Consider the following 25,426-nt stretch of genomic DNA (forward strand, 5'->3'; position numbering starts at 1 on the left):
AAGGCAGCCGATCAGCGATTCTCATCATTGATGTTTCTATCTCTCCCTCTCCCTTCCTCTCTGAAATAAATAAAAAAATATATATATATTTTAAAAAGAGTGAGCTTAGCCACTTACAAGCTCGGTAATTTTGGAGAGATTATTTTACTTTTAGGAGCGCGTGGTTTCCGTATCGGGAAGATAAGAACAATATTGCTACTTCCCTTATGGCTTTTTGCAAGTATCAAGTGAGATAATTCATGCGAAGCATTTAGCTTCCTATCTGCCATGTGGGGTTAGAGGTTATATTTTTAGTGTTACTTATAGTGAAAATGAGCCATTGAGGAGGATAAAATGTTGAAAGTTTCTGTCCCTTGTTTTGAGAGGAAGGACTCAGAACTCTTCCCTCCGTTTTCTTCAACTCTTATGAGAAATACTGTGAGAAATACAAGGGTTTTGTTGCGGCTGTGGCTGTGGCCGAGCATCCTGATCACAGGTGGGTGTGCTGATGTCATATCACCACTTGGTATGACATTCTCAGAACTTTGCTTGTAAGTGACTTATTATTTATTTATTTATTTTACATATTTTTATTGATTTCAGAGAGGAAGGGAGAGGGAGAGAGAGACAGAAACATCAATGATGAGAGAGAATCATTGATCGGCTGCCTCCCGCACAGCCCCCACTGGGGATGGAGCCCACAACCCAGGCATGTGCCCTTGACCGGAATTGAACCTGGGACCCTTCAGTCCTCAGGAGGATGCTCTATCCACTGAGCCAAACCGGTTAGGGCAATGATTTTATTTTTTATTTCCGCTTTGAGGTATAATTAGCATACAAAATTATAAGACATTTTAAGTACATTGTCATGACTTGTTATATGTACACATTGTAAAAGGACCATCTAGTTAATTAACATATCCATCACCTCACATATTTATTTATTTTGGTAAGAACATTTATTTATATTCTACTCTCTTAGCAGATTTCACTTATACAGCACAGTGTTCTCAGCTGTACTCACCATGTGTTATGTATTTGAGGTTTGTACTCTTCTACCAACCTGTCCCTATTTCTCGTATTCCTGGAACCACTTTTCTGTTATTTCTACGAGATTTTTTTTTTTGCGTTGTTTTTTAGATTGCACATAGAAGAGATACCATGCAATATTTGTCTTTGTCTGGCTTATTTTACTTAGCATAATGCCCTCAAGTTCCATCCATGTTGTCACAAATGGCAGGATTTTCTTTTTTCTCATATCTGAATATTTTAATTTTCACACACACACACACACACACCTTTATCCATTCATAAGTTGATGCACAGTTAGGTTGCTTCCATATCTTGGCTGTTGTGAATAATGCTGCAATTAAGAGGGGAGTTCACACCTACCTTTGATCTCCAGATTTTGTTTCACTTCCTTTGACTGTATACCCAGAAGTGGGATGGCCGGGTCCTATGACAGTTCTATTTTTAATTTTTTTGAAGACCCTCCCTCTTGCCTTCTGAGTGGCTGCACCAATTTACAGTCCCACCAATAGTGCATAGCGGTTCTCTTTTCTCCACATCCTCCCCAACACTTGTTACTTCTTGTCTTTCTGGTGATTGCCTGGTTGCCTACCTCTCCTAGCTCTCTGACTGTCTCTCCCTTTCACCAAATCACACTTGGCTTCTCTCCCTCTGGCCTGACCCTTGAGTGATGTTCTGCGTCACTACAGGAAACGTCCTGGTGTAGCTGTTAATCCGGACTGTTTTACAGCAGTCAGACTAGGGAAAGCACAGAGAGGATTGTGGGAGATGTTGCATGGTCCCTGCTTTTACTTGGATATATATTTTTTTAAAATATATTTTTATTAATTTCAGAGAGGAAGGGAGAGGGGGAGAGAGAGAAACATCAGTGATGAAAGAGAATTTTTGATCAGCTGCCTCCTGCACCACCCTCACTGGGGACCGAGCCCACAACCTGGGCATGTGCCCTTGACCGGAATCGAACCCAGAACCCTTCCGTTCCCAGGCCGACTCTCTATCCATTGACCCAAACCGGCTGGGGCTGATATGAATCTAGTAGTAATCCCAGAGGAGAGGAAAGCCCACACAACTTTGGTAACTGGCTCTGATTCAAGGCAAAAACACATACTGTGCTGCTTATTCATCGTCTTCCCTGTGTGTTCACCTTATTTTGAGAAGAAAAGTAATTTTTTCTTCATACTGTTACATGGCAAAGAGCTGCTGCTGGCTCACACTGAGTTGTTCTAGAACAGCGGTTCTCAACCTGTGGGTCGCAACCCCTTTGGCGGTCGAACGACCCTTTCACAGGGGTCGCCTAAGACCATCCTGCATATCAGATATTTACATGACGATTCATAACAGTAGCAACACTACAGTTATGAAGTAGCAACGAAAATAATTTTATGGTTGGGGGTCACCACAACATGAGGAACTGTATTTAAAGGGCCAGAAGGTTGAGAACCACTGTTCTAGGATGTCCCTGTCAATGAGATCACAGGGGGTAGACTGCCCCCGAGGGCTGGGTTGCCAGGAGCTGTTTGCTGTGTCCTTTCAGCAGTGAAATATTGGAGGGATGGCTGTATGAGGTTTGTCCTGAGACTACACCCGTTTTCTGTACCAATAACCTACACTGTTTTCCCCATCGTCCTGTGGTCTTTAGGCTCTTCCTGAAGTAGAGTTTGGATTTTGTAACTGTTACAAATTGCTATCTAATTTAGTGACTCTGGCATCTCTTCTGGAAAACTCATTTGTTTCCTGGTGGGCCCCCACCCCCACCCCCAGCCCTTCTCCCCCTCCTCATCCCTGACATTTAAATTCTACCTGAAAGAAAAGTCAGAAGAGGAAATTTTATTTATTATCATTGAATTGAGAGAATGACCAGAAAATTCTCTCGCCCATTCATATATCCAGGCAGTCTTTATTTAAGAGTATTGGACAGACAGTATGCTGGCTGCTTTAAAAGTATAACAGATTTGAAAATGAGGTTGAGTGACTATTTGATAGAACTTGAGAAATACGGGAAATTGTTGCTTTTCCTTATTATTTTTTAAAAATCCACTGAGCCAAACTGTCTAGGGCAGTGGTCGGCAAACTCATTAGTCAACAGAGCCAAATATCAACAGTACAACGATTGAAATTTCTTTTGAGAGCCAAATTTTTTAAACTTAAACTATATAGTCCTAACCGGTTTGATTAACTTAATTAGGGTACTCCTAAGGCTTAGGAAGAGCTATACTCAAGGGGCCAAAGAGCCGCAGGTGGCTCGCGAGCTGCAGTTTGCCGACCACGGGTCTAGGGCGTCACTGATTTTTGGGATCATATAGTGTTTCTTAGCTGTTCAGAGGATTCTGTGACTCAAAAAAAAAAGGTTTAAAATCATTGCTCTAAATCAGGGGTCCTCAAACTTTTTAAACAGGGGGCCAGTTCACTGTCCCTCAGACCGTTGGAGGGCCGGACTATAGTTTAAAAAAAAAAACTATGAACAAATTCGTATGCACACTGCACATATCTTATTTTGAACTAAAAAAACAAAACGGGAACAAATACAATATTTGTATTTGCATGTGACCCGCGGGCCGTAGTTTGAGGACCCCTGCAGTCTAAATGATTTTTAGTTACACACCTTTCTGTTTGTAGAAAACATATGCAATTAAACTCTGATTTGTTGTATCTTGGGCTTCCCTGAAATCTTTCGAGAAGTGTTCGAGGGACAAAATACAGTTTTCCTTACGTCTTTACAACCTCTTCTCCTTCTCTGAAAAGCACTGAAGAATTCATTTTTATTGCTTTCATGAGAGGTACCTTCAGTGTTTTAGCCAAGATAACTGACTATTTTGGCAACCCCAAACAACCATAAAACCTTGAACCTAGAAATTCACTGTGGGTTCTGAATGCTAAAACTCAGAGGAGAACTTCGGCAATAAAACAGTTGAGATGGTGGCTTCGGTTACAAATGGTTTTCCGTAGGAGTCCTTAAGGAGTAACCTAAGGACTGAGGGAACGGATCCGAGGTGCATGGGACAGTCAGGACCTGGGAGCCAGCTGGCTCTGGGGCCGCAGAGAGGAAAGTAGGGTAGAGAAGAAGGTGGCATTCATGCTCCAGAAGTTTTCCAAGTTCCCTGCCTCAGATCTGACTGGGTCAGGACAAGGCCTGTGAAATTGGATCTTTTATTAAAAAAAATGTTTTTTTTATTGTTTTCAGATAGTCAGGGAGAGGGAGAGGGAGAGAGAAACATCAATGATGAGAGGGAATCATGGATCGGCTGCCTCCTGCACGCCCCTCCACTGGGGATCAAGCCCACAACCCAGGCATGTGCCCTGACCGGGAATCGAACCGTGACCTCCTGGTTGACGCTGAACTTGGATCGTAAAGGAGTGTTGCTTATGTTCACCTTAAGCCTCTCCAAGGGGAATGGAAATTAAACGTGATCCTCTGAGGAATGCTTCAGTCCTCCCTGCCTTGTCTCAAGTCCTCTCTCCCTCTGTGCAGGTGGATGGAAGCATGCCTGGGGGAAGACCTGCCTCCCACTCGAGGAGAATGGAAATTAAACTTGATCCTCTGAGGAATGCTCAGTCCTCCCTGCCTTGTCTCAAGTCCTCCCTCCCTCTGTGCAGGTGGATGGAAGCATGCCTGGGGGAAGACCTGCCTCCCACCACGGAGCTGGAGGAGGGCCTTCGGAACGGGGTCTACCTCGCCAAACTCGGGAACTTCTTCTCTCCCAAAGTGGTGTCCCTGAAGAAAATCTACGACCGGGAGCAGACCAGATACAAGGTGAGTCCTCCCGGCGTGGCACTAACACGGCCGTGAACGTGAGAGAGGTTAGCATGCTTTCTCCTGTGTACGAGTTACTGAGAAATGAGTGTAAGGGTGTTTGTTCCAACAAAAGTGGAGAAAATAGTGCAAAGTGAAGATATAGTAGTAGAACTTCAGCTGTTTGTATTTCTGATATATTTCTTGCAATGGTGGGTCTCATCATGGTCCTTGATGAAAAAAAATTTTTTTTGATCCTCATCCGAGGATATTGTTCCATTGATTTTTAGAGAGAGGGAAAGACAGAGAGAACAAGATATAGTAGTAGAAGAACTTCAGCTGTTTGTATTTCTGATACATTTCTTGTGATGGTGGGTATCGTCATGGCCCTTGTGAAAATTTTTTTTTTTTTAATCCTCATCTGAGGATATTTTTCCATTGATTTTTTAGAGGGAGTGGAAGAGAGAGGGAAAGACAGAGAGAAATATCGATGTGAGAGAAACACATTGATTGGTGGCTCCTGCACACACCCCAACCAAGGCCCCGGGTGGGGGAGGAGCCTGCAACCAAGGAACATGCCCTTGACCCCGGGACCCTTCGGTCCATAGGCCGATGCTCTATCCACTGAGCCAAACTGGCTAGGGCCTTGATGTATTTTTTATTTCTTAGAAGGTAGTGGAAGTAACTAGGGGAACTACTTTAACTTTAACCAAGTCCTGAGATTTGTTGGCAAATTGAAAGCATTAGCAACTTTAGGGAAAAAAGATCAACCTGTGATAGTAGAGTTCAAGGTAAAGTGGGAAGGCGATCCAGTTTCAGAAAATGGAGATAAGTGAAAGGGTTGATTGAAAGTATTAACAACTTTAGGGAAAAAAGATCAACCTGTGATATTAGAGTGCAAAGTAAAGTGGGAAGCGATCCAGTTTCAGAAAATGGAGATAAGTGAAAGGGTTTGATTCCTGTGGCCCATGGCCCTGAGAAAGAAGACTGCTTAGTTCAGTTGACAAGGACCAAAATTAGTCGTCTAAGAGCTTCTGTGGGGAGCCTTCCTCAGAGTTCTTATTTGAAATAAGGATGCATATAAAATAGTGGAAGATGGCAAAACCAACAGCGAATGTAAGAGCAGTTGACTGTAATAATGAGCTAAGGATGAAGATGCAATCAAAAGAGATTTTTATGTTCAAATTTAAAGGGAAACAAGGAAGGTATAGACCCTAAGCCAAAGCCAAATTAAGATCTCAGAAATTTATCTTTTCTTTTTTTTAAAAAAAAAATATTTTTATTGATTTTAGAGAGGAAGGGAGAGGGAGAGAGAGATAGAAACATCAATGATGAAAGAGAATCATTGATCAGCTGCCTCCTACACACCCCACACTGGGGATCGAGCCCGAAACCCGGGCATGTGCCCTGACCTGAAATCGAACTGTGACCTCCTGGTTCATAGGTCGACACTCAACCACTGAGCCACACCGGCTGGGCCTCTCCGGAGTTTTTAAATGAGAGGAGCGGAGATGTGGATCTGGCTTGTTGGGAATGGAATGTGAACATAATGCTATAGACAGACCTTGAATTTAAGGGGACCTTGTAAAGTTTGTCAAGGAAACTTGCAAGAGAGTTTTTATTTAGTATTGTGTCACTATTGGCAACGTGTCTATTTTTTAAATTAAAAAAAATATTTATTAAATTGACTGGGGTGGCACTGGTCAACATGAACATATAGGTTTCAGGTGAGGGTTTCTATGTTACCAGATCTGTATAGTGCACCGTGTGCCCACCACCCAAAGCCAGATCTTCTCCTGTCACCTTATATTAGGACCCCCTTCTCCCCCGCCTAATGGTCTTTTATTTGTTCTAGGCGACTGGCCTCCACTTCCGGCACACGGATAATGTGATTCAGTGGTTGAATGCCATGGACGAGATTGGCTTGCCTAAGGTAATTCACGTGATAGTCATAGTTCTGGCTCAGCTCTGTCTTGGCATAAGGGTTCTCACTCTACTTATGAAAGTATTCTTTATTTTCAATGGAATCTGTGGTGATTTTTTAAAAAAGTACTTAAGATCTCTTTCTTCTGTTTCTTTTAGAAAATAGTTTTGTTCTTTTTGTTTTATATTCCTCATCCCTGCTTCACCCCATGTTAGAGAAATTCCCTGTGATATCATTTACTTTGACTATATCAAATTGTCAACTTACAAAATTCACATACCATGATATTCCGCCAGACACCACATGAATTTTAAAGTATATAATTCAGTGGGTTTTTATTATTACTATTATTAACAATGTTGTTTCATTAAAATTTGACTTTAGGAAATATTTTAGAAATGTTATCTTCCAGCTTCAGAATAACCAAATTTAGGGTGTTTGAAGGGTCATTTTTAAAAAAAATATTTTTATTGATTTCAGAGAGGAAGGAAGAGGAAGAGAGAGATTGAAACATCAATGATGAGAGAATCATTGATTGGCTGCCTCCTGCCTGAACCCCACTGGGGATTGAGTGGGAAACCCTGGCATGTGCCCTGACCAGGAATCGAACCGGGAACTCCTGGTTCATCAACCACTGAGCCATGCTGGCCGGGCCATCCTTGACTGTTTGCTCAGGAGTCTGTTTAGTGCTGCTCTTAGTGAAATTGCCATCTCTAGCTACCCGTCCCACCAGAACCCATAAAGGCTGTGCTGTATTATCATTCTTACAGGCATGGCATCTTTCTCTACTACCCCACCCCCATTCTTTGACCTAAGAATTCTTCTAGGAAGTTATCCCTCCACCATAATCAGACAAGCATAAAAAGATGTATATGTAAGGATTTTTCAGCCTTGCTTATGGTAGAAAAAATTGATAGCAAACCACATGTTCCTTCACTAGGGAATTAATTGTGATGCAGACAGAGACCAGTGCAGCCATAAAAAAGGATGACGTTACTCTGTATTGACAAAGGAAGTTGTCTGGGATGTGCTAAGTGGAAAAATAACATAATAGGCTAAGGTTATAAGAGTTTATGTTCTGGCTAAGATGAGATCACTATTTTTGTGTAAAAATAAAGTGAATGTTCTTGGGAAAAATCTGTTAGGAAATACAGTTTTCATTTTTTGTGTGATGGGATTAGGGTTTTTTTTTTTTTAAATATATATCTTTTAATTGATGATAGAGAATCATTGATTGGCTGCCTCCTGCATGTCCCCTACTGGGGACGGAGCCTGCAACCCAGGCATATGCCGAACCGTAATTTCCTGGTTCTTAGGTCGATGCTCAACCACTGAGCCACGCCGGCTGGGCTGTGTTTTTCTTTTTCTTTATACTGTTCTATAGGCTAAATTTTTGTAAACAACAACAAAAAGTGAAGGGGGGAAAAGGGAGATGTGGAGTATTAAGAAGTGCCTACAGCCAATTGTAAATGTGTAGCACAGTGCTGAACTCACTGTTGCATGTCTGTCTGTTGAACTGAGTTAAATCCAGAGCTGAGTCTTCGCAGAAGACAAGTTTTCGTCCTCTTTTTTTCAGAGCAGAGTGCTGAAGCTGTCTTCCTTGCACTGGTGTGTTTGAGAATTAGGCCCCACAATGTCAGGAAATGCAGTACGTCAAATTTTGACAGCTACTTGGCCTTTCTGTGCACCTGTAACTTCCTGTTCCTGTTTTTTGTGTGGTGTGCCTATTGGGCAAGATGACTTAACCTCTTTTGAATGGTACTAAGAGCCTTGTTAATATTTGCTGTTGCTAGGAGTACTAGTCTTTTTTTTTTAAAATATATTTTATTGATTTTTTACAGAGAGGAAGGGAGAGAGATAGAGAGTTAGAAACATCGATGAGAGAGAAACATCGATCAGCTGCCTCCTGCACACCCCATACTGGGTCCTAGTGGGGATGTAAGGTACATGCCCTTGACCGGAATCGAACCGGGGACCTTTCAGTCCGCAGGCCGACGCTCTATCCACTGAGCCAAACCGGTTCCGGTAGGAATAGTATTCTTATTATAAAATGCTTTTTTGTTGTATTTTTTGGGGAGGGGGGGGTTAATCCTCTCTCGAGGATATTCCTTCATTGATTTTTAGGGAGAGTGGAAGAGAGAGGGAAAGACAGAGAGAAACACCGATGTGAGAGAAACACATCGATTGGTTGCCTCTTGCACGAGCCCTGACCAGGGCCCAGGCCTGGAGGAGCCTGCAAACTAGGTACGTGCCCTTGACCGGAATCGAACCCGGGACCCTTCGGTCGGCAGGCTGATGCTCTACCCACTGAGCCATGCTGGCCGGGCTAAGATGCCTTTTTAATGATTGGTTTTTATTACCTTTTTGTTTACTAACAATAGTGCGTTGTCCTGGACCACAATGACAACAAACATAGAAACTCAAAGGCTTTCCAGGACAGCAGGGCTTTCCGGGCTGTCAGTTTTGAAATGTCTACCCTTCATGATTTAGGTCCAGAAGACTCTGAGTAATGTAGACAGAAGACACTCAGCCTGAACATGTATTGTTGGCCGTGGTATAACATATGATATATGATCAACAGTACATATTTAGTATTTATTGGGATGTCTTTCCTGATCTCTCTTTTTTTTTAAAATATATTTTATTGATTTCTTACAGAGAGGAAGGGAGAGGGATAGAGAGTAGAAACATCGATGAGAGAGAAACATCAATCAGCTGCCTCCTGCACACCTCCTACTGGGGATGTGCCCGCAACCAAGGTACATGCCCTTGACCAGAATCAAACCTGGGACCCTTGAGTCCGCAGGCTGATGCTCTATCCACTGAGCCAAACAGGTTAGGGCCTGATCTCTTTATATGGTACAATATAGGTTAATTATAGAAACTTACTGTGATAAATTTTTGGTTCTTATCCTTCTTGACTGTTTATTATGGTTGGTACTATTGGCCACCTCCTCTATGAAATACTTTTGTTATTTTGAGTTTGATTTTTTTAAATTGTTTTTAATCTGCCAACTAGTCCTCTGTTTTCTTCAACTATTCTATCTTCCATATCCTACTAGTGGGCATTCCTTACGATGCAGTCCTTATTTTAGCTACTTTCTCTCATTTTCATGGGTTCAGTTATTTTTATTATTGTTAAAATATTTTTTTATTGATTTCAGAGAAGAAGGGAGAGGGAGAGAGAGGAGATAGAAACATCAATGATGAGAGATAATCATTGATCAGCTGCCTCCTGCATGCCCCACACTGGGGATCGAGCCCACAACCCGGGCAGGTGGCCTGACCAGGAATCGAACTGTGACCTTCTGGTTGATAGGTCGACACTCAACCACTGAGCCACACCGGCGGGGCGGTTTCAGTTATTTTGAAGACTCTTTGCTGTAAGATAAACACGGTATCTTCAAGTGGACATTTCTCCTCGGATAGCTTTCTAGCACCTAAGATTTCTCACGTCTGAAACCTAAACCTCCCTTTTCCGGCACGTGGACATCCCCTCCTCTGTAATGAATGGGACCTTGTTATCATTTTCCCAGTTACCCGGGCTCCAAACCTTGGCGTCCCCTTGGCCTCCTACATGCAGTGATTGCCCCAGCCTCCCTCCTTTAGTGGAAGCGCCTCTTTGATCTGCTGGCACAGCCTGCCAGCGGCCTCCTGAGCTTCCATCTCCCCGCCATTCGCTGCATCCTGTGTCTTGTCTCCAGTCAGATCTTCCCGGGGCTCTGAGGCTCCATTTTCACTCTTTGGCTCCAAAGTGAGGACTTCTCTGTGGCCTGCGTATCAGGTTCAGACTTGCCTGACTCTCCAGGGCCTCACAATCTGATTCCGTCCTACCTACCCAACCTTACTTTCCTGTTTCTGAACTGTATTCTCTGCTGTTTTCGGGGAGGTTGGCTCATGGCGACTGGGATTTTCACCTTTCAGGGGAGGACATCCCAATCTTGGGAAGTGAGCACGTGGAGCTGGAAAAATTATCAAAAAGGATGATTCTGATACATCCCATTTCTCGGGTGTGGGGTGTGGGGATGGGGGCAGTTCTTTCCAGTGGAGAGGCAGGATGATTATGGGACAAGCATCAAAACAAAGAATTGGCCCTGGCCTATTTGGCTCAGTGGATAGAGCGTCGGCCTGCAGACTGGAAGGTCCCGGGTTCGATTCTGGTCAAGGGCATATGCCTGGGTTGCAGGCTCCATCCCCAGTGGGGAACATGCAGGAGGCAGCTGATCAATGATTCTCTCTCATCATTGATGTTTCTATCATAAAAACATCAATAAAATATATTAAAAAAACAAAAACAAAAACAACAACAATAAAACGAAGAATTGAACACAATGTATTAAGTGCTGTAATAGATACCTAGTGCTGTAGCATCTCCCACTGCCTTGTCAGAATTCTTCTAATCACCTTATAATTCAGCCTTTCACTTCTCCAATCCTTCCCCCCTAGATTACAGGTTGAGTCGTGTGTGGTGTCTCATTACCATGAGAATAGGTTTTGAACTTCAAGGCTATTCACACTCTAAAGCTACTCTGTTCCTATTCCACCTCATTCACAAATGCGTTAAGTATAGAGCTCCTTCCATGAACTTGGCACTGGGCTTGGCATCGAAGATACAGCAGTGAGCAGCCCGGAGCGGGTCCCTGCCGTCATGTGGCTTATGGGCTGGTGGAGGAGTCAAGCAGATGATAGCACAAGTGATTGATTGATTGTGCTAAGTACTGCCAAGGAAAACCACCCATCACCCACAGTCCCATACTGTACACCCTCTATTCTAGCTCCTTCATCTCAGTGTCTTCCCACTTCCCCCAAGCAGTACGATATAGTGTAATGTTTGATAGTTTTTTCAGTGTCTAAATGTAGTGGTTTGCACAGACGGAAGCACTTAGTAAATGTTCTGTGGGATTCCTACCCAGTCTAGGCATGGCAGATAGTAACCAGGAAGATTACAATCCTTCAAAGCCAGTGTTTTATTTATTATTTTAAATAATTCTTTATTGAAAGTATTACATATGCCACCTCTTCCCCCCACGCCCCACAGGCCCCCTATTCCACATATGAGTGAGATCATGTGATACTTGTCTTTCTCTGACTGACTTATTTCACTTAGCATGATGCTCTCCAAGGTCCCTCTATGCTGTCTCAAAGCAAAGCCAGTGTTGTAAACTGGACTAGAACTTGGGATTGATTTGCCCATGACTGAGTCTGTAGTGCATAAGTCACTTTCACATACCCAGGGACATTCAGTGGGTTGACCAAATAAGGTTTATTCAAATAGTGTTTTTCATTCCGTATTGTAGCATTTTATTCCTTGCACTACTTATAGTGAAATGTCTCTTCACCCTAATGAAGTAATTTGCTGAATGCCAACAATGTTTGCTAACTGTCCGACATTTTATTTGTGTTATTGATGATTGGTGAGTGATCAAAAGAAATCCAGCGGATGGATACTTACTCTACTGCTTTTATTTCTCCTCAGATTTTTTACCCAGAAACCACAGATATCTATGACCGAAAGAACATGCCTCGATGTATCTATTGTATCCATGCACTCAGGTAATCAGATTTTCTTGGTAAAATAAGCAGTGCACAGAGAACGGATCAGTGGTTGCCAGAGGTGGGGGTTGAGGGATGGGTGAAATGAGTAAAAGTGGTCAAAAGGTACAAACTTCCAGATATAGAATAATTGAGGCCTGCTGATGTAATGTGCAGTGTAGTGTCTATCCTATATAATAAAAGGCTAATAAGCAAATTGAACGGCAGAATGACCAGTTGCTATGACGCACACTGACCACCAGGGGGCAGACGCTCAATGCAGGGGCTGCCTCCTGGTGGTCAGTGTGCTCCCACAGGGGGAGCGCCGCTCAGCCAGAAGCCGGGCTCACGGCTGCTGAGTGCAGCTGCGGTGGCAGGAGCCTCTCCCACCTCTGTGGCAGCGCTAAGGATGTCCAACTGATGGATTAGGCCCACAGGTAGCGGGCCTAAGCCATCAGTTAGACATCCCCTGAGCCCTGAGGGCTCCCGGGATGTGAGAGGGTGCAGGCCAGGCTGAGGGACACCCCCCCTCCCCGAGTGCATGAATTTCATGCACCGGGCCTCTAGTAGTTAATAATACCGTGTTGTATATTTGAAAGTTGCTAAGAAAGTATAGATCTTAAGTTCTCATCACAAGAAAAAAAATTTATAACTATATTTGGTGACAGATGTTAACTATCATTTCAATATTATATCTATGAAATCATTATGTTGTATACCTGAAACTGATAATGTTGTATGTCAGTCATATCTCAATTTTAAAAAGCAGTTTAGGAATAACATCTGAATTGACTATGTAGTTTTTTGTCTATGGGGTAATGAAAAAGGCTGTGCATTAGCTTCAGAATTTTTAAGTAGAATAGGATACTATTATTTTAACAAAATGGTGAGAAACAGCTGTGTTTTTCTAGGGGGCAGGGAGAAAGGATTATTTATTTCCATAAAAGAAGATAATACTGGTGTGAAAACATAGTATAATCTTTCATTATTGATCTTGGGTTTCTGTGAACTATGCATTTCCCACTGGATGCAGTCCCTTTTTAATTAAAATCTCTCAAAAATTACAAAAAATATATACATTTGAAACTTTTATTGTTTATCACTTTGTTTCAAGCTGATAAGCTGAATTACAAAATAAACTATGTCTTGATGCTCTTTAGTAGTACAATCAAATTTTGTCAACATCTTCAAATAATACCAGGAAATATCAAATGGTTGATTTATAATTTATTTAGTTATTTAGGTCCTCACCAAGCCATTTGTTCACTAAATAAATTTTATGCCAAAGAAATAAATAGGAACTGAAACAAAGAAAAATTTTTTTCACCATTTAATAGTAAACTAGAAGCCCAGTGCACGAAATTCATGCATAGGTAGGGTCCCTAGGCCTGGCTGGTGATCAGGGCTGATCGGGGGGCCTTCTGGCTGCCGGCCGGGGCCTTCCTTCATTCTGTGCTGCCTCCTGGTGGTTAGCGCATGTCATAGCAAGCAATCGAACTCCCGGTCGAACTCCCGAGGGGACAATTTGTGTATTAAGTTTTTATATATATAGATTTGGAAGATGACTTAGAATCAACAAAGTACAAAATTGGAAGGAAGAGACAATGTATATGGAGGTGGGTTTAGGATGGGATGGGAGTAGGTGCTTATAGTATTTCAGAGTGGTCCCCATTTACACGATGGCTGTGGGACTAAAGGAGAAGGTGATGGGACATGCGTGTGAGAGTTCTTGCTCAGGCTGCTCATTTTATGTAGCATGCTGTATGCGTGCTTCATGTTACTTATATTTACATGACTGTATGTATAATATTGACATTGTATAATAAGTAGCCTGTTGCCTTCATTGAGATCAAACATGTGCCAGATGTTGATTATCACCAGAACCCACAAAAGTGTGAAACCCACAAAAGAAAGACTATCCCTCAGGACTAGGGAATCTCTTCTGTGGACCACGGCATTAACCTCCTTTCTAGAAGGTTCCCTCCGTAGGCTCTTTCCTCCTGGTCCATCTGCCACCAGAGCTGTCTTTCCAGAACAGCCCTGCCTATATCAGACCCTCCATAAAATATTGGATGGCTCCGTTCCAGGCTCACCCGCACCCATTCCCTCCTCTGTAGCTGTGCGCTTGTCTTCCTACCCCAGTGCCATGCTGTGCCTTTGCCAGACTGCCCTTCTCCCCCTAACACCTCAGATACATTTTTTGATACATTTTTTTAAAACTTGTTATCTTTCAGGCAGAATTAGCTACTTCCTTGCTTTGTGCTCCTCTAGCATTACTTTGTAGAAACCTCTTCCTTCAAGTCTAGTGCTTGTTACATTGTACGCTGGTTATTCGTTCTTATATGTCACTTGTTTTTTGTGGACTCCTTGGGGGCAAGAACTGTTTCCTTTATTCTTTCCTTATCTTTGTGTCTGTAGCACTTAGATGCCTCGCGTATATAGTCAGTAAACAATAAATTCGTCCCAATCATACATTATAGCAAGTTTTCCTGCCCCTCCTCCAGCTCAAGGGGAGACTCTCTGCCCTATAAATAACTGTACAAGGGAAGTGGTACTTGCCCTTTATCAGATGACTTTATGTTTGTCTTGGCTGAGCCGGTCAAATCTTCGCTCCATTCCCACTGTCTGTGAAATTTTATGATTTCTCCAGCTCATGCCTTCGTCTAAACTCCTGTAGTTTGTTTCTTGGTTTTATTAGTTTTGTGTTTTGTTTTGTTTGTTTTAGTTATATGCTATTTCTTCCATAATTTTAATCTTTTCTCTCAGTTACATGATTAGCATCCTAGGGACAGAGGTCATGCCTTACATTCTGCCCCCCAGGGAACACAGAATAATGTTGAACAAACAATGGTAGCATGAGAATTCTTTAAAATGTTTAGGAATGGGTGATATCTAGGGGAATTTTCATAGTGTAGCAATTTGAAATGTGTGAGTCTGAGTCAAAACTAGATGCATTCTTCGGATTAAATTCGTGTTACGCGAGGTCTGTCCGTCGATAACCTTGAGAAGGCCGTGCCTCCGAAGGGGACCTGAACTTGGCAGGCACAGAGGCCCAGCTGGCGAATTCCTCTCTGCCAGCTCTTAGCCACTCGTCCCTGTAGTGTGACCTGGGTCCCAGGTCCTCAGATTCTCCGAAATGGAGATGAAGAGTTAACTGTGCCTTTCGAATGACGGAGTCCGGAGTCCAAAGAGAAAGGGAGGAAGTCTGCTATTGTTCGCCATTTCTCTTCAGTGTGCAGTCCGTGCTTAGAAAGTATAAACAGAGCAGTGTGTTCTGCTTGGCGGCTTCTGATTTCTTTCCTCCCTTAATAGTGATTTTCCCGGAGGGTGGCGTTGGCAACACTTGATAATATGTAGGAAGCGTGTGTACCTGCCTGGAGCCTCTTTCCCTTAAAACACAGCCTTGTTCAAGGCAGGCTCCTCACTTCACTCCACTGGGCGAGGCACCGCTCCCTTTTGGGTCAACAGTAACAGAAGCATCATCTCCCTGTGTTCCTCTCCCTTTCTCCCTCCCCTGCCTTTCAGTCTTGACTGGCATTATTCCAGCGATAGTCACTGTATTTAGTCACCTGAAAAAATTACTCTTGTAGATTACATTCTACTCTCAGATAAGACCCCCATTCTCCATTATTCCAATTACATTTCTATATGTTATCTTTCTAAGAACTGAGTTTGGGATCATATCCAGTGGTTCTCAACCTTCCTAATGCCACAACCCTTTAATACAGTTCCTCATGTTGTGGTGACCCCCAACCATAAAATTATTTTCATTGCTACTTCATAACTGTAATTTTGCTACTGTTATGAATCGTCATGTAAATATCTGATATGCAGGATGTATTTTCATTGTTACAAATTGAACATAATTAAAGCATAGTGATTAATCACAAAAACAATATGTAATTATATATGTATTTTCCGATGGTCTTAGGCGACCCCTGTGAAAGGGTCGTTCGACCCCCAAAGGGGTCACGACCCACAGGTTGAGAACCGCTGCTCTAGATTCATGTACTTGGTATGATTATATGGATGTTTCTCTGCAGAAAAGTAATGTATTTGTTTAGGGGGGCTGCCTCAAAGTTTGCTGGAGTTGTTTTATAATCCTGTGTACACTGTAAACCTTTCTGCTATCTGAGAAGTCCTAAATCTATATCTGGCCCAAAGATTTTAGATATGGGATCGTGGGCCTGTACTAGATTCTGCTTCCTAATCAGCTGCTGTGTTTGAGTTTCAGAGCCTTTATTAATCGTCTTTTAAAAAACACATATATTTTATTAATTTTAGAGAGAAAGGGAGAGATTGATAGAAGCATCAATGATGAGATAGAATCATTGATTGGCTGCTTCTGGCTCGCCCCTTACTGGGGATCGAGTCTGCAATCCAGGCTTGTGCCCTTGACTGGAATTGAACCCGGGATGCTCTATCTACTGAGTCAAACCAGCTAGGGCTAGTAATCATCTTTGAGATTAGCATAGTGACTTCAGAGTTACTCTGCTGTCGGCAAAGATAACAAATCCAGACAGGCTAGCACAGCTTCTTTCTCCCCGTTGCCGTAACGTACCGCTTAAATAGGAAAAGAGGAAAGGAAAGGAGATCTGAGCTCTGTTATAGGCTGATGGGCAGGGGCACCTAACAGCTTATTTGTAAAAGTGGGCGCGGGAGAGCAGGAACAAAGCCTGGGAAGGGGGGCGGACCGTTAGCATTTGTGAAGCTCCAGCTTTGAGGTTTAGTACTTTCGATTTGGGGCAAGAAGATCTAAGCGGCCATGACGATTGCACCCATAGCTTCAGCATCTCCTTAAAATATTCCTAGTACTCGCCGAAACCGGTTTGGCTCAGTGGATAGAGCGTCGGCCTGCGGACTGAAAGGTCCCAGGTTCGATTCCGGTCAAGGGCATGTACCTGGGTTGCGGGCACATCCCCAGTAGGAGATGTGCAGGAGGCAGCTGATCGATGTTTCTCTCTCATCGATGTTTCTAACTCTCTATCTCTCTCCCTTCCTCTCTGTAAAAAATCAATAAAATATATTTTTAAAAAAAGTTAAAAAAACAACAACACAAAGCCTTGATTGCTTGCAATGTTTCAGAAGTGTGTGTGTGTTTAAAAAAAAAAAAAATTCCTAGTACTCAAAACGAGATCACGGAAAGATAGTGCCGGGGCCTTCCCTTCTCTACTTTCACACGCTGGTGATGTTGTTGTAACACCTTTAATTTACTGCCGAGGACATTGAAAGCTAACACACTTCTTAAGGCTGTGAAGGTGACATTCACTTTCCTGTTTTAAACTAGGAATAAGAGGAAGAAATTCCTGGAGAAAAATAACTCATACTTTAAAAAAACACACAACACAAAGCCTTGATTGCTTGCAATGTTTCAGAAGTGTGTGTGTGTTTAAAAAAAAAAAAAATTCCCAGTACTCAAAACGAGATCACAGAAAGATGGTACCGGGGCCTTCCCTTCTCTACTTTCACACGCTGGTGATGTTGTTGTAACACCTTTAATTTACTGCCGAGGACATTGAAAGCTAACACACTTCTTAAGGCTGTGAAGGTGACATTCACTTTCCTGTTTTAAACTAGGAATAAGAGGAAGAAATTCCTGGAGAAAAATAACTCATACTTTAGGTAGAACATATTATGTGGGTAAAATATAGAAAGGAACATTTTATACACTGAGTGGCCAGATTATTATGACCACCCCATCAGTACAATGAAGTGAATTAGTTATGCAAATAATAATAATGATAAAACCTTGAGAGTATTTGCTTAGGAAGTTTTCAATATTCAGTATTTTTGGAAGTGTCAATGAAGTACTAGATGGGGTGGTCTTATTATTATTATTATTTGCATAACTAAGTCACTTCATTGTACTGATGGGGTGGTCATAATAATCTGGCCACTCAGTGTATGTACAGGAAGGTAGAAGCTTTTCTGGTTTGGAAAATTTATTTAATAGATTCAAAATCTTCTGAGAGAGGAATCTTATATAGTTCCATCTTGAGCATTGTACTCTGAAGAAAAGCACTTAATCATAATATGATTTATACTTGTACTTACCTGAGAAAATTATTAACTACTGTGGATGCATAAATTGGAATGTGTGTTCAGAACATTTGTGGGGTTTTTTTTGTTTTTTTAGATTATACATTTTTTAATACAATATAAGTTCTGATCAGTTCTGTGAATGTAATATGCATTATACGTATTTCTGTTTAGATAATACTGAGGTTTATAGACTATTTGCAAACCATTTTACTGAGTTTCTGTGGTTTTGTTTCTTAGATACTTTTTAAAAAGTATATATTCTTATTGATTTCAGAGAGGAAGGTAGAGAGAGAGAGAGAGATAGAAACATCAATAATTTTTTTAGATTATACATTTTTTTATACAATATAAGTTCTGAACAGTTCTGTGAATGTAATATGCATTATACATATTTCTGTTTAGATAATACTGAGGTTTATAGATTATTTGCAAACCATTTTATTGAGTTTCTGTGGTTTGTTTCTTAGATACTTTTTTAAAAGTATATATTCTTATTGATTTCAGAGATGAAGGTAGAGGGAGAGAGAGAGATAGAAACATCAATAATGAAAGAGAATCATTGATCAGCTGCCTCTCGCACACCCCCTGCTGGGGATTGAGCCTACAACTAGGCGTGTGACCTCCTGGTTCATAGGTCTACACTCAACCACTGGGCCCCTCCAGCTGGGCTCTTAGATACTTCCTATATCCTCCCTTATTGCTGGACTGTCAATGTCTTGTTCATGGCCATCCCTATAAACTGTCCTGATGTCTTCTCATTTATTGATTCTGATGTGCTGGGGCCTTACAATCCAGTTAACTTAACTCAGTCTTATAGGCATTTATTTATTTATTTATTCATCCAGCCCCTCTGAGATACTGATTGATATTTATTAATATACTAGAGGCGCGGTGCACAGATTGTACACCGGTGGGGTCCCTTGGCCTGGCCTGTGCCCTCTCACAATCTGGGACCCCTCGGGGGATGTCGGACTGCTGGTTTCGGCCTGATCCCCGCAGGCCAGACTGAGGGACCCCACCACCGGTGCACAAATACGTGCACCCGGCCTCTAGTATGCATATAAGATCTTTGGTTAGTCTCTTCCCACCCTCCCTCCTTCCCCCTTCCCCTGAGATTCATCAGTCTGTTCCATGCTTCCATGCCTGTGTGTTGAGCGTCTGTCCCCTGGTGGTCAGTGTGTGTCATAGCTACCGGTCAAGCAGTCAGCCAGTCGCTTAGGCTTTTATATATATAGATGCAAGGCTCTGAGTAGACATTGGTGAACAAGGCTTTTATTTATTGTCCCTGCCTTCATGAAGCTGAGAGTCTAGTAGATTTTAATTTAAGAGGAAAGTATATATATGTACTCTATTTAAAACTCTTAAATTACCTGATACTTTTTCATTGGTAATAAGAATTCAGTTTAAATATGTTTTTTTAATCTGAATCATTTTCATGAGACTTTTCTAAAATGTCTTGTTACTTCAAACATTGATCACAGGAAGGTAACCCAAAGTGAAGATTCTTCACTTCCATTAATTATGTTAACATTTAATTACATACTAGATTCCTACTGGAACTTGGATTTGAACTTGTGTCTACTGATTCCCAGCCCAGTGCCCTTTGCATTACATTATGTGACTTTTTAGGACAATGTTATTATGTAAAACTAAAAAAAGGCTCTGAGGTAAAGTATGGTAACTGCAATGGGGAATATTGTGGTGTCCTGGGAGTCTCTGTTCAGAATGTTTCTGTTCTTTTTATATATATAAAATTATTGATTTCAGAGAGGAAGGGAGAGAGGGGGAGAGAGAGAGAAATATCAATGATGAGAGAGAATCATTGATCGGCTGCCTCCTGCACGCCCCACACTGGGGATGGAACCCGCAACCCAGGCATGTGCTCTTGACTGGAATCGAACCTGGAACCCTTTAGGTCACAGGCCGACGCTCTATCCACTGAGCCACACTGGCTAGGGCTGAATGTTTCTGTTCTTTATGCTGATTTCTCCCTTTAGGAGCAGCAGGGGCAGGTATGGCTGGAGGCCTAACTCTTTGCATATTTGTGTTTTCTAGTTTGTACCTGTTCAAACTAGGCCTGGCTCCTCAGATTCAGGACCTGTATGGAAAGGTTGACTTCACGGGTAAGGAGTTGCAAACCCAGCAGGAAATACTCAGTTTATGTGGAAATAGCCTGGAGAGTCAACAAAACCAATCTTCATGACGCGGGGCTTTAAAAATACTCTGGCAGCAGAGATGAAAGCAGTATAAACAGCGTTCCCCTCTGGGTGGAGGAAAGAACACTAAAATTGGGATTTTAGGCTCTTTCCTCTCAGTTATGACCTGGGTATGATTTGTGAGTCTTGGTTTTCTTATATCTAAGTTGGGGATAATATTAGCGTATATATATATGTAGTATTAACACGTAATTTTAAGTGCTTCTGTGCTGTGAAAAAAGCCACTCCTCCAACCCTTTCCTTCCAACAGGCATCTCCTGGGGGCAGAGCTAGGGGGAGTGAGAGGAGACAAGGATGACACTTTTGTAATTTTTACGTATTTGGGTAATTTTAGTTTATTTACCTTACTCTGAGTATCTGCTATAGTCAGATGCTTGAAGAGATGGGGGCTCGGGGAGAAAAGATCAGACGTGATATTTATTGGTTAGGGGTAGGACAGATTCAAATCTTTCAAACTGGGGATTCTTTCATAGGCCTGGGAATATAAAAAAACGGCAACAACACTTCTATCTGTGCTGGTTTTCCTCCCCGGGAAGTCGTTCACCAGACCTGGGGCAAGGGCCTGACCTTCTGTGTTGTTTTCTTTATCACTGGGCTTCCTGCCGTCGAAATGAAATTGTTTAATAGTCGCTAGTGGTTTTGATGGTAAAAATGGAGATGCCGACCGGCTTGGAACTAATTCACTTCTAGTGGCGCTTCCTTTGATGCCGCTCTACTCATAGGTTCATCGTGGGAAATGCCATAAGTAGCCGTTTGGAAAAAGCAGTTTTCAGCAGGGCCATTCTCGTGCTGTAGTTAATTTTGATGCCCTTGATAATAGTAATAATAGTTTACTCCTCCTGAGCGCATGTTATGTACCAGGGACTGTGTTAAATGCTGTCTCATTAATCCTTTTAACAGCCCTGAGGGGTAGAGTCCATCTCATCCAGTTTTTGTAGTTGAAGGATCTGTTTCCTTCTCTGAGTTTTGGAAAGGCGCTTAACTCGTCTGCCTGCGTTTCACTTCTCTCCTGTAGAAGAAGAAATCAACAACATGAAGATTGAGCTGGAGAAGTACGGGATCCAGATGCCTGCCTTCAGCAAGATCGGGGGCATCCTGGCCAACGAACTCTCCGTGGACGAAGCTGCACGTAAGAGAGAAATGGGGTTCAAATGGGATTGTTGCCACCTCTTTCGGTGACGGATACTTTAATGATGGTCTTGGACATTAGGAGTTTTGCTAGCAAGCTTAGGTCAGTAGATCTAGGTGTTTTGTTGTTGTTTGTGTTTTGTTTTTAAAGATATTTTTATTGATTTCAGAGAGGGAGAGATAGAAACATCAATGATGAGAGAGAACCATTGATTGACTGCCTCCTGCATGTCCCATACTGGGGGTCGAGCCCACAACCCAGGCACGTGCCCTTGACTAGTATCCAACCTGGGACCCTTCAGTCCGCAGGCCAACGCTCTGTCCACTGAGCCAAACCGGCTAGGGCGAGTAGATCTAGTTTTAAACACCGCTATAGTCTTTTATGCTATTGTTTGGAAATACGTGATTGATTGTGATTATAATACAAACACTTAGTGAGGTCTACATTTCAGTGCCTCTTTGAGGCGCTAATTTTCTTATGGTGTTTACATGATGATGAAGGGTGAGCATTTCCCTAACACATGCTCCTTGCAAGGCTCTCTTGTGGATATTTCCCTGTGAGTTTCCAAATTCAGCGTCCCAAATGTGGCTTCGTGCATCCTAAGGAAGGGACCGGGCTTACAGGACTCAGGGAGCCACTCCTCCAACCCCAGGTGTTATTCCTCTATGAAAGCAAGCCCCCTCTGTAATGTTGTGTTGCAGGGTGGTTTTGTGTGTGTAACGTATATCCTATACTCTGTATCACTCAGTGTTCTGTGTTTTTAATTTATTTGTAGTACATGCTGCCGTTATCGCTATTAACGAAGCTGTGGACCGTAGAATTCCCGCTGACACATTTGCGGCTTTGAAAAACCCCAACGCCATGCTTGTCAATCTTGAAGAGTCCTTGGCTTCCACCTACCAGGACGTCCTCTACCAGGCCAAGCACGACAAAACGACAAATGCCAGAAACAGGGTAAAAGTGGAACATCTCTTCTTTCTCATTTGATTTTAAAAAACAGTTTTATTGAGGTACAATGTACAGGATAGTGAAATTCACTCATTTTAAGTGTATGGTTTGACGAGTGTTGGCAAATACATGTGGTTATGTAATCATCACCTAAAACTTGCCAGGCCCCTGCAGTAAAAGTCTGTCCCCCACGCCTGACACCCCTGACCCCAGCCAACTACCAATCTGTTTTTATCACTATAGTTTTTCCCTGGGAAATTCATATAAACGAAATGGATTTACACAGGATGTAGTCTTTTGGCCTTAGATTCCACTTTGATTTAAAGTTTCTTCTTGAATTTTGTGCAAACCAATGAGAGGGTCTGAGAGCTGGTGCCTGGATGGGCCCGTTCTGCGCAGTCTGAGGCAGGGCTGTGTGCTCACGAGTGGGCAGGACAGGTTCGCCGGAGCTTCCTTCTCTCGCCTGCCCGGCGCTGGGAGAACCCAGGGCTTGTCCTTAAGTGGACCTGCTTCTTATGCTTTAGTTATCTTTCTTGAATTTTGTGCAAACCAATGAGAGGGTCTGAGAGCTGGTGCCTGGATGGGCCCGTTCTGCGCAGTCTGAGGCAGGGCTGTGTGCTCACGAGTGGGCAGGACAGGTTCGCCGGAGCTTCCTTCTCTCGCCTGCCCGGCGCTGGGAGAACCCAGGGCTTGTCCTTAAGTGGACCTGCTTCTTATGCTTTAGTTATAGTCCTGTAGCAATCCACTTTGTTCTCTACTACTGAATTAATTCTATTTTTTTTTTTAAATCCTCACCCAGGGATATTTTTTCCATTGATTTTTATTTATTTACTAGAGGCCCAATGCATGAAATTCATGCAAGGGGCTCAGCCCTTGCAGCCGCAGTGGCTTGCCTCGGCCCTCGCAGCCTCGGCTTCATCTAGAACAGGGGTCCTCAAACTATGGCCCGCGGGCCACATGCAAATACAAATATTGTATTTGTTTCCATTTTGTTTTTTTACTTCAAAATAAGATATGTGCAGTGTGCATAGGAATTTGTTCATAGTTTTTTTTTAAACTATAGTCCGGCCCTCCAACAGTCTGAGAGACAGTGAACTGGCCCCCTGTTTAAAAAGTTTGAGGACCCCTGATCTAGAAGGTCGGCTGGATGGATGTCCAGAAGGTCTTTCGGCTGGATGGTCTAATTAGCATATTACGCTTTTATTATTATAGATTTATTTATTATTTTTTAATATATTTTTATTGATTTCAGAGAGGAAGTGAGAGGGAAAGAGAGAGAAATATCAGTGATGAGAAAGAATCATTGATTGGGGGATCGAGCCCACAACCCAGGCATGTGCCCTTGACCAGGAATTGATCCCGGTACCTTTCAGTCCATAGGCTGACGCTCTGTCCACCGAGCCAAACCAGCTAGGGTTCCATTGATTTTTAGAGAGAGTGGAAGAGAGAGGGAAAGAAAGAGTAAAACATTGATGTGAGAGAAACACATTTGATTGGTTGCCTTCTGTATGCGCCCCAACCAGGGCCTGGGCCGGGGAGGAGCCTGCAACTGAGGTACGTGCCCTTGGTCGGATTCGAACCCAGGACCCTTCAGTTTGCAGGCTGACACTCTATCCACTGAGCCAAACCGGCTAGGGCTTTACTATGTATTTTAAGGCACCTCCTTTCCTTGCTCTTGGTTCTGTTACGGTGGGGGAGGAGTTCAGTGTCTTGCTGTGTTCTCCTTAGAGAGCTGAGCTAATCTAATCACACTTTTAACTCATTTTCAGACAGAAAACTCTGAGAGAGAGAGGGACGTTTATGAGGAGCTGCTCACTCAAGCGGAAATTCAAGGCAACGTGAACAAAGTCAACAGTAAGTGTGACCCTGAGCCAGGCACCTGAGGGGATAGCAGTACTGCGAGTGCTGATCTGTTCTGGACGGATGACTTCGTTTATTTCTTGTAGGCGTTAGTGGGCTTGTTTAGGAACTGCTGCTTGTGACTGTGTTTTGTATTCGTGTCTTCTGTTAGCTGCCGCTGTCTTCAGGCGGGTCCTCACCCCACCGGCTCTCATTGCTGTAGCTTCTAGACCAGTGGTTCCCAGCGTGGGGCACACGCCCAACAGGGAGGCAATCTGATGTTTAAGGGGGGCAATTTGAGAATGAGTTATTAACAGTGAATTTTTTGCATTTCTTACGGTTCCAGGGGCCTCCTAGACAGTCTATAAATATATATTGTGACATAGTTATCCATTTCAGTTCTCTGTTATATGTTTTGGAACTTTATTTGCTATTTTTTCATATCACTTCGTATTATTATTTTCTTAACAATTTCTTAGCGATTTCTTCCTCAGTCCTTCCACTGTCCTTTCGTTCTTTTATCTTTCTCTTTCATGGATGCCATGTTCTTTGGAAGCTTGTGTAGACCAAGTTCCTGGCCTTTGAGGCTTCCTCCACGTGAATAGTTCACTTTTTGAATAGTAAGAATTATATGCCACGGGGGGTTGGGGTATGGGATTCAGGATGTTAGAGATGCTTAGGTGGGGCGTGGGCAAAAAGGTGGGAACCACTTGTCTAAACTGATCATTTTGGCTTGTTTCATTCTTCCACCCTGTGTTATACATGTAAAAAACCCTGAAGAGCAATCTTATTCTTTTTATTTTTAAAGTAATGCACAGTAATAGCTTTGTTTTTCTTTTAGAGACTAGTACAAGTTATCTAGAGGTAAACAATAAACAAAAAACCAGACCCCTGTCACCTAGAAATAACCACTATGGATTTTGTATGCACATCCCTTTCAAAACACATATTTAAACACAAATGAGATTGTACTATTCATATTGATATTTGCATATGTGTTGCATACTTTTGAGAAATATAATTTCTTTTTGGAGAAAATTAATTTCTTGAAAGTGTTA

At 42.5% G+C, this 25,426-nt stretch overlaps 1 protein-coding gene across 1 annotated transcript in view; it reads left to right on the forward strand.

The window, feature by feature from the left end:
- The window catches only part of IQGAP1 (IQ motif containing GTPase activating protein 1), a 94,536-nt gene that overhangs the window by 29,516 nt on the left and 39,594 nt on the right, over nt 1-25,426 (forward strand). The window contains exons 2-8 of the mRNA XM_014549616.1: nt 4,603-4,759; nt 6,594-6,671; nt 12,139-12,215; nt 20,292-20,359; nt 21,468-21,581; nt 22,357-22,535; nt 24,299-24,383. Of these exons, the coding sequence (XP_014405102.1) occupies nt 4,603-4,759; nt 6,594-6,671; nt 12,139-12,215; nt 20,292-20,359; nt 21,468-21,581; nt 22,357-22,535; nt 24,299-24,383 (758 nt within the window). The remainder of the gene's footprint in view (nt 1-4,602; nt 4,760-6,593; nt 6,672-12,138; nt 12,216-20,291; nt 20,360-21,467; nt 21,582-22,356; nt 22,536-24,298; nt 24,384-25,426) is intronic.

The sequence above is a fragment of the Myotis brandtii genome, unplaced genomic scaffold, assembly GCF_000412655.1.
Source record: "Myotis brandtii unplaced genomic scaffold, ASM41265v1 scaffold561, whole genome shotgun sequence".
Taxonomy (NCBI): Eukaryota; Metazoa; Chordata; class Mammalia; order Chiroptera; family Vespertilionidae; genus Myotis; species Myotis brandtii.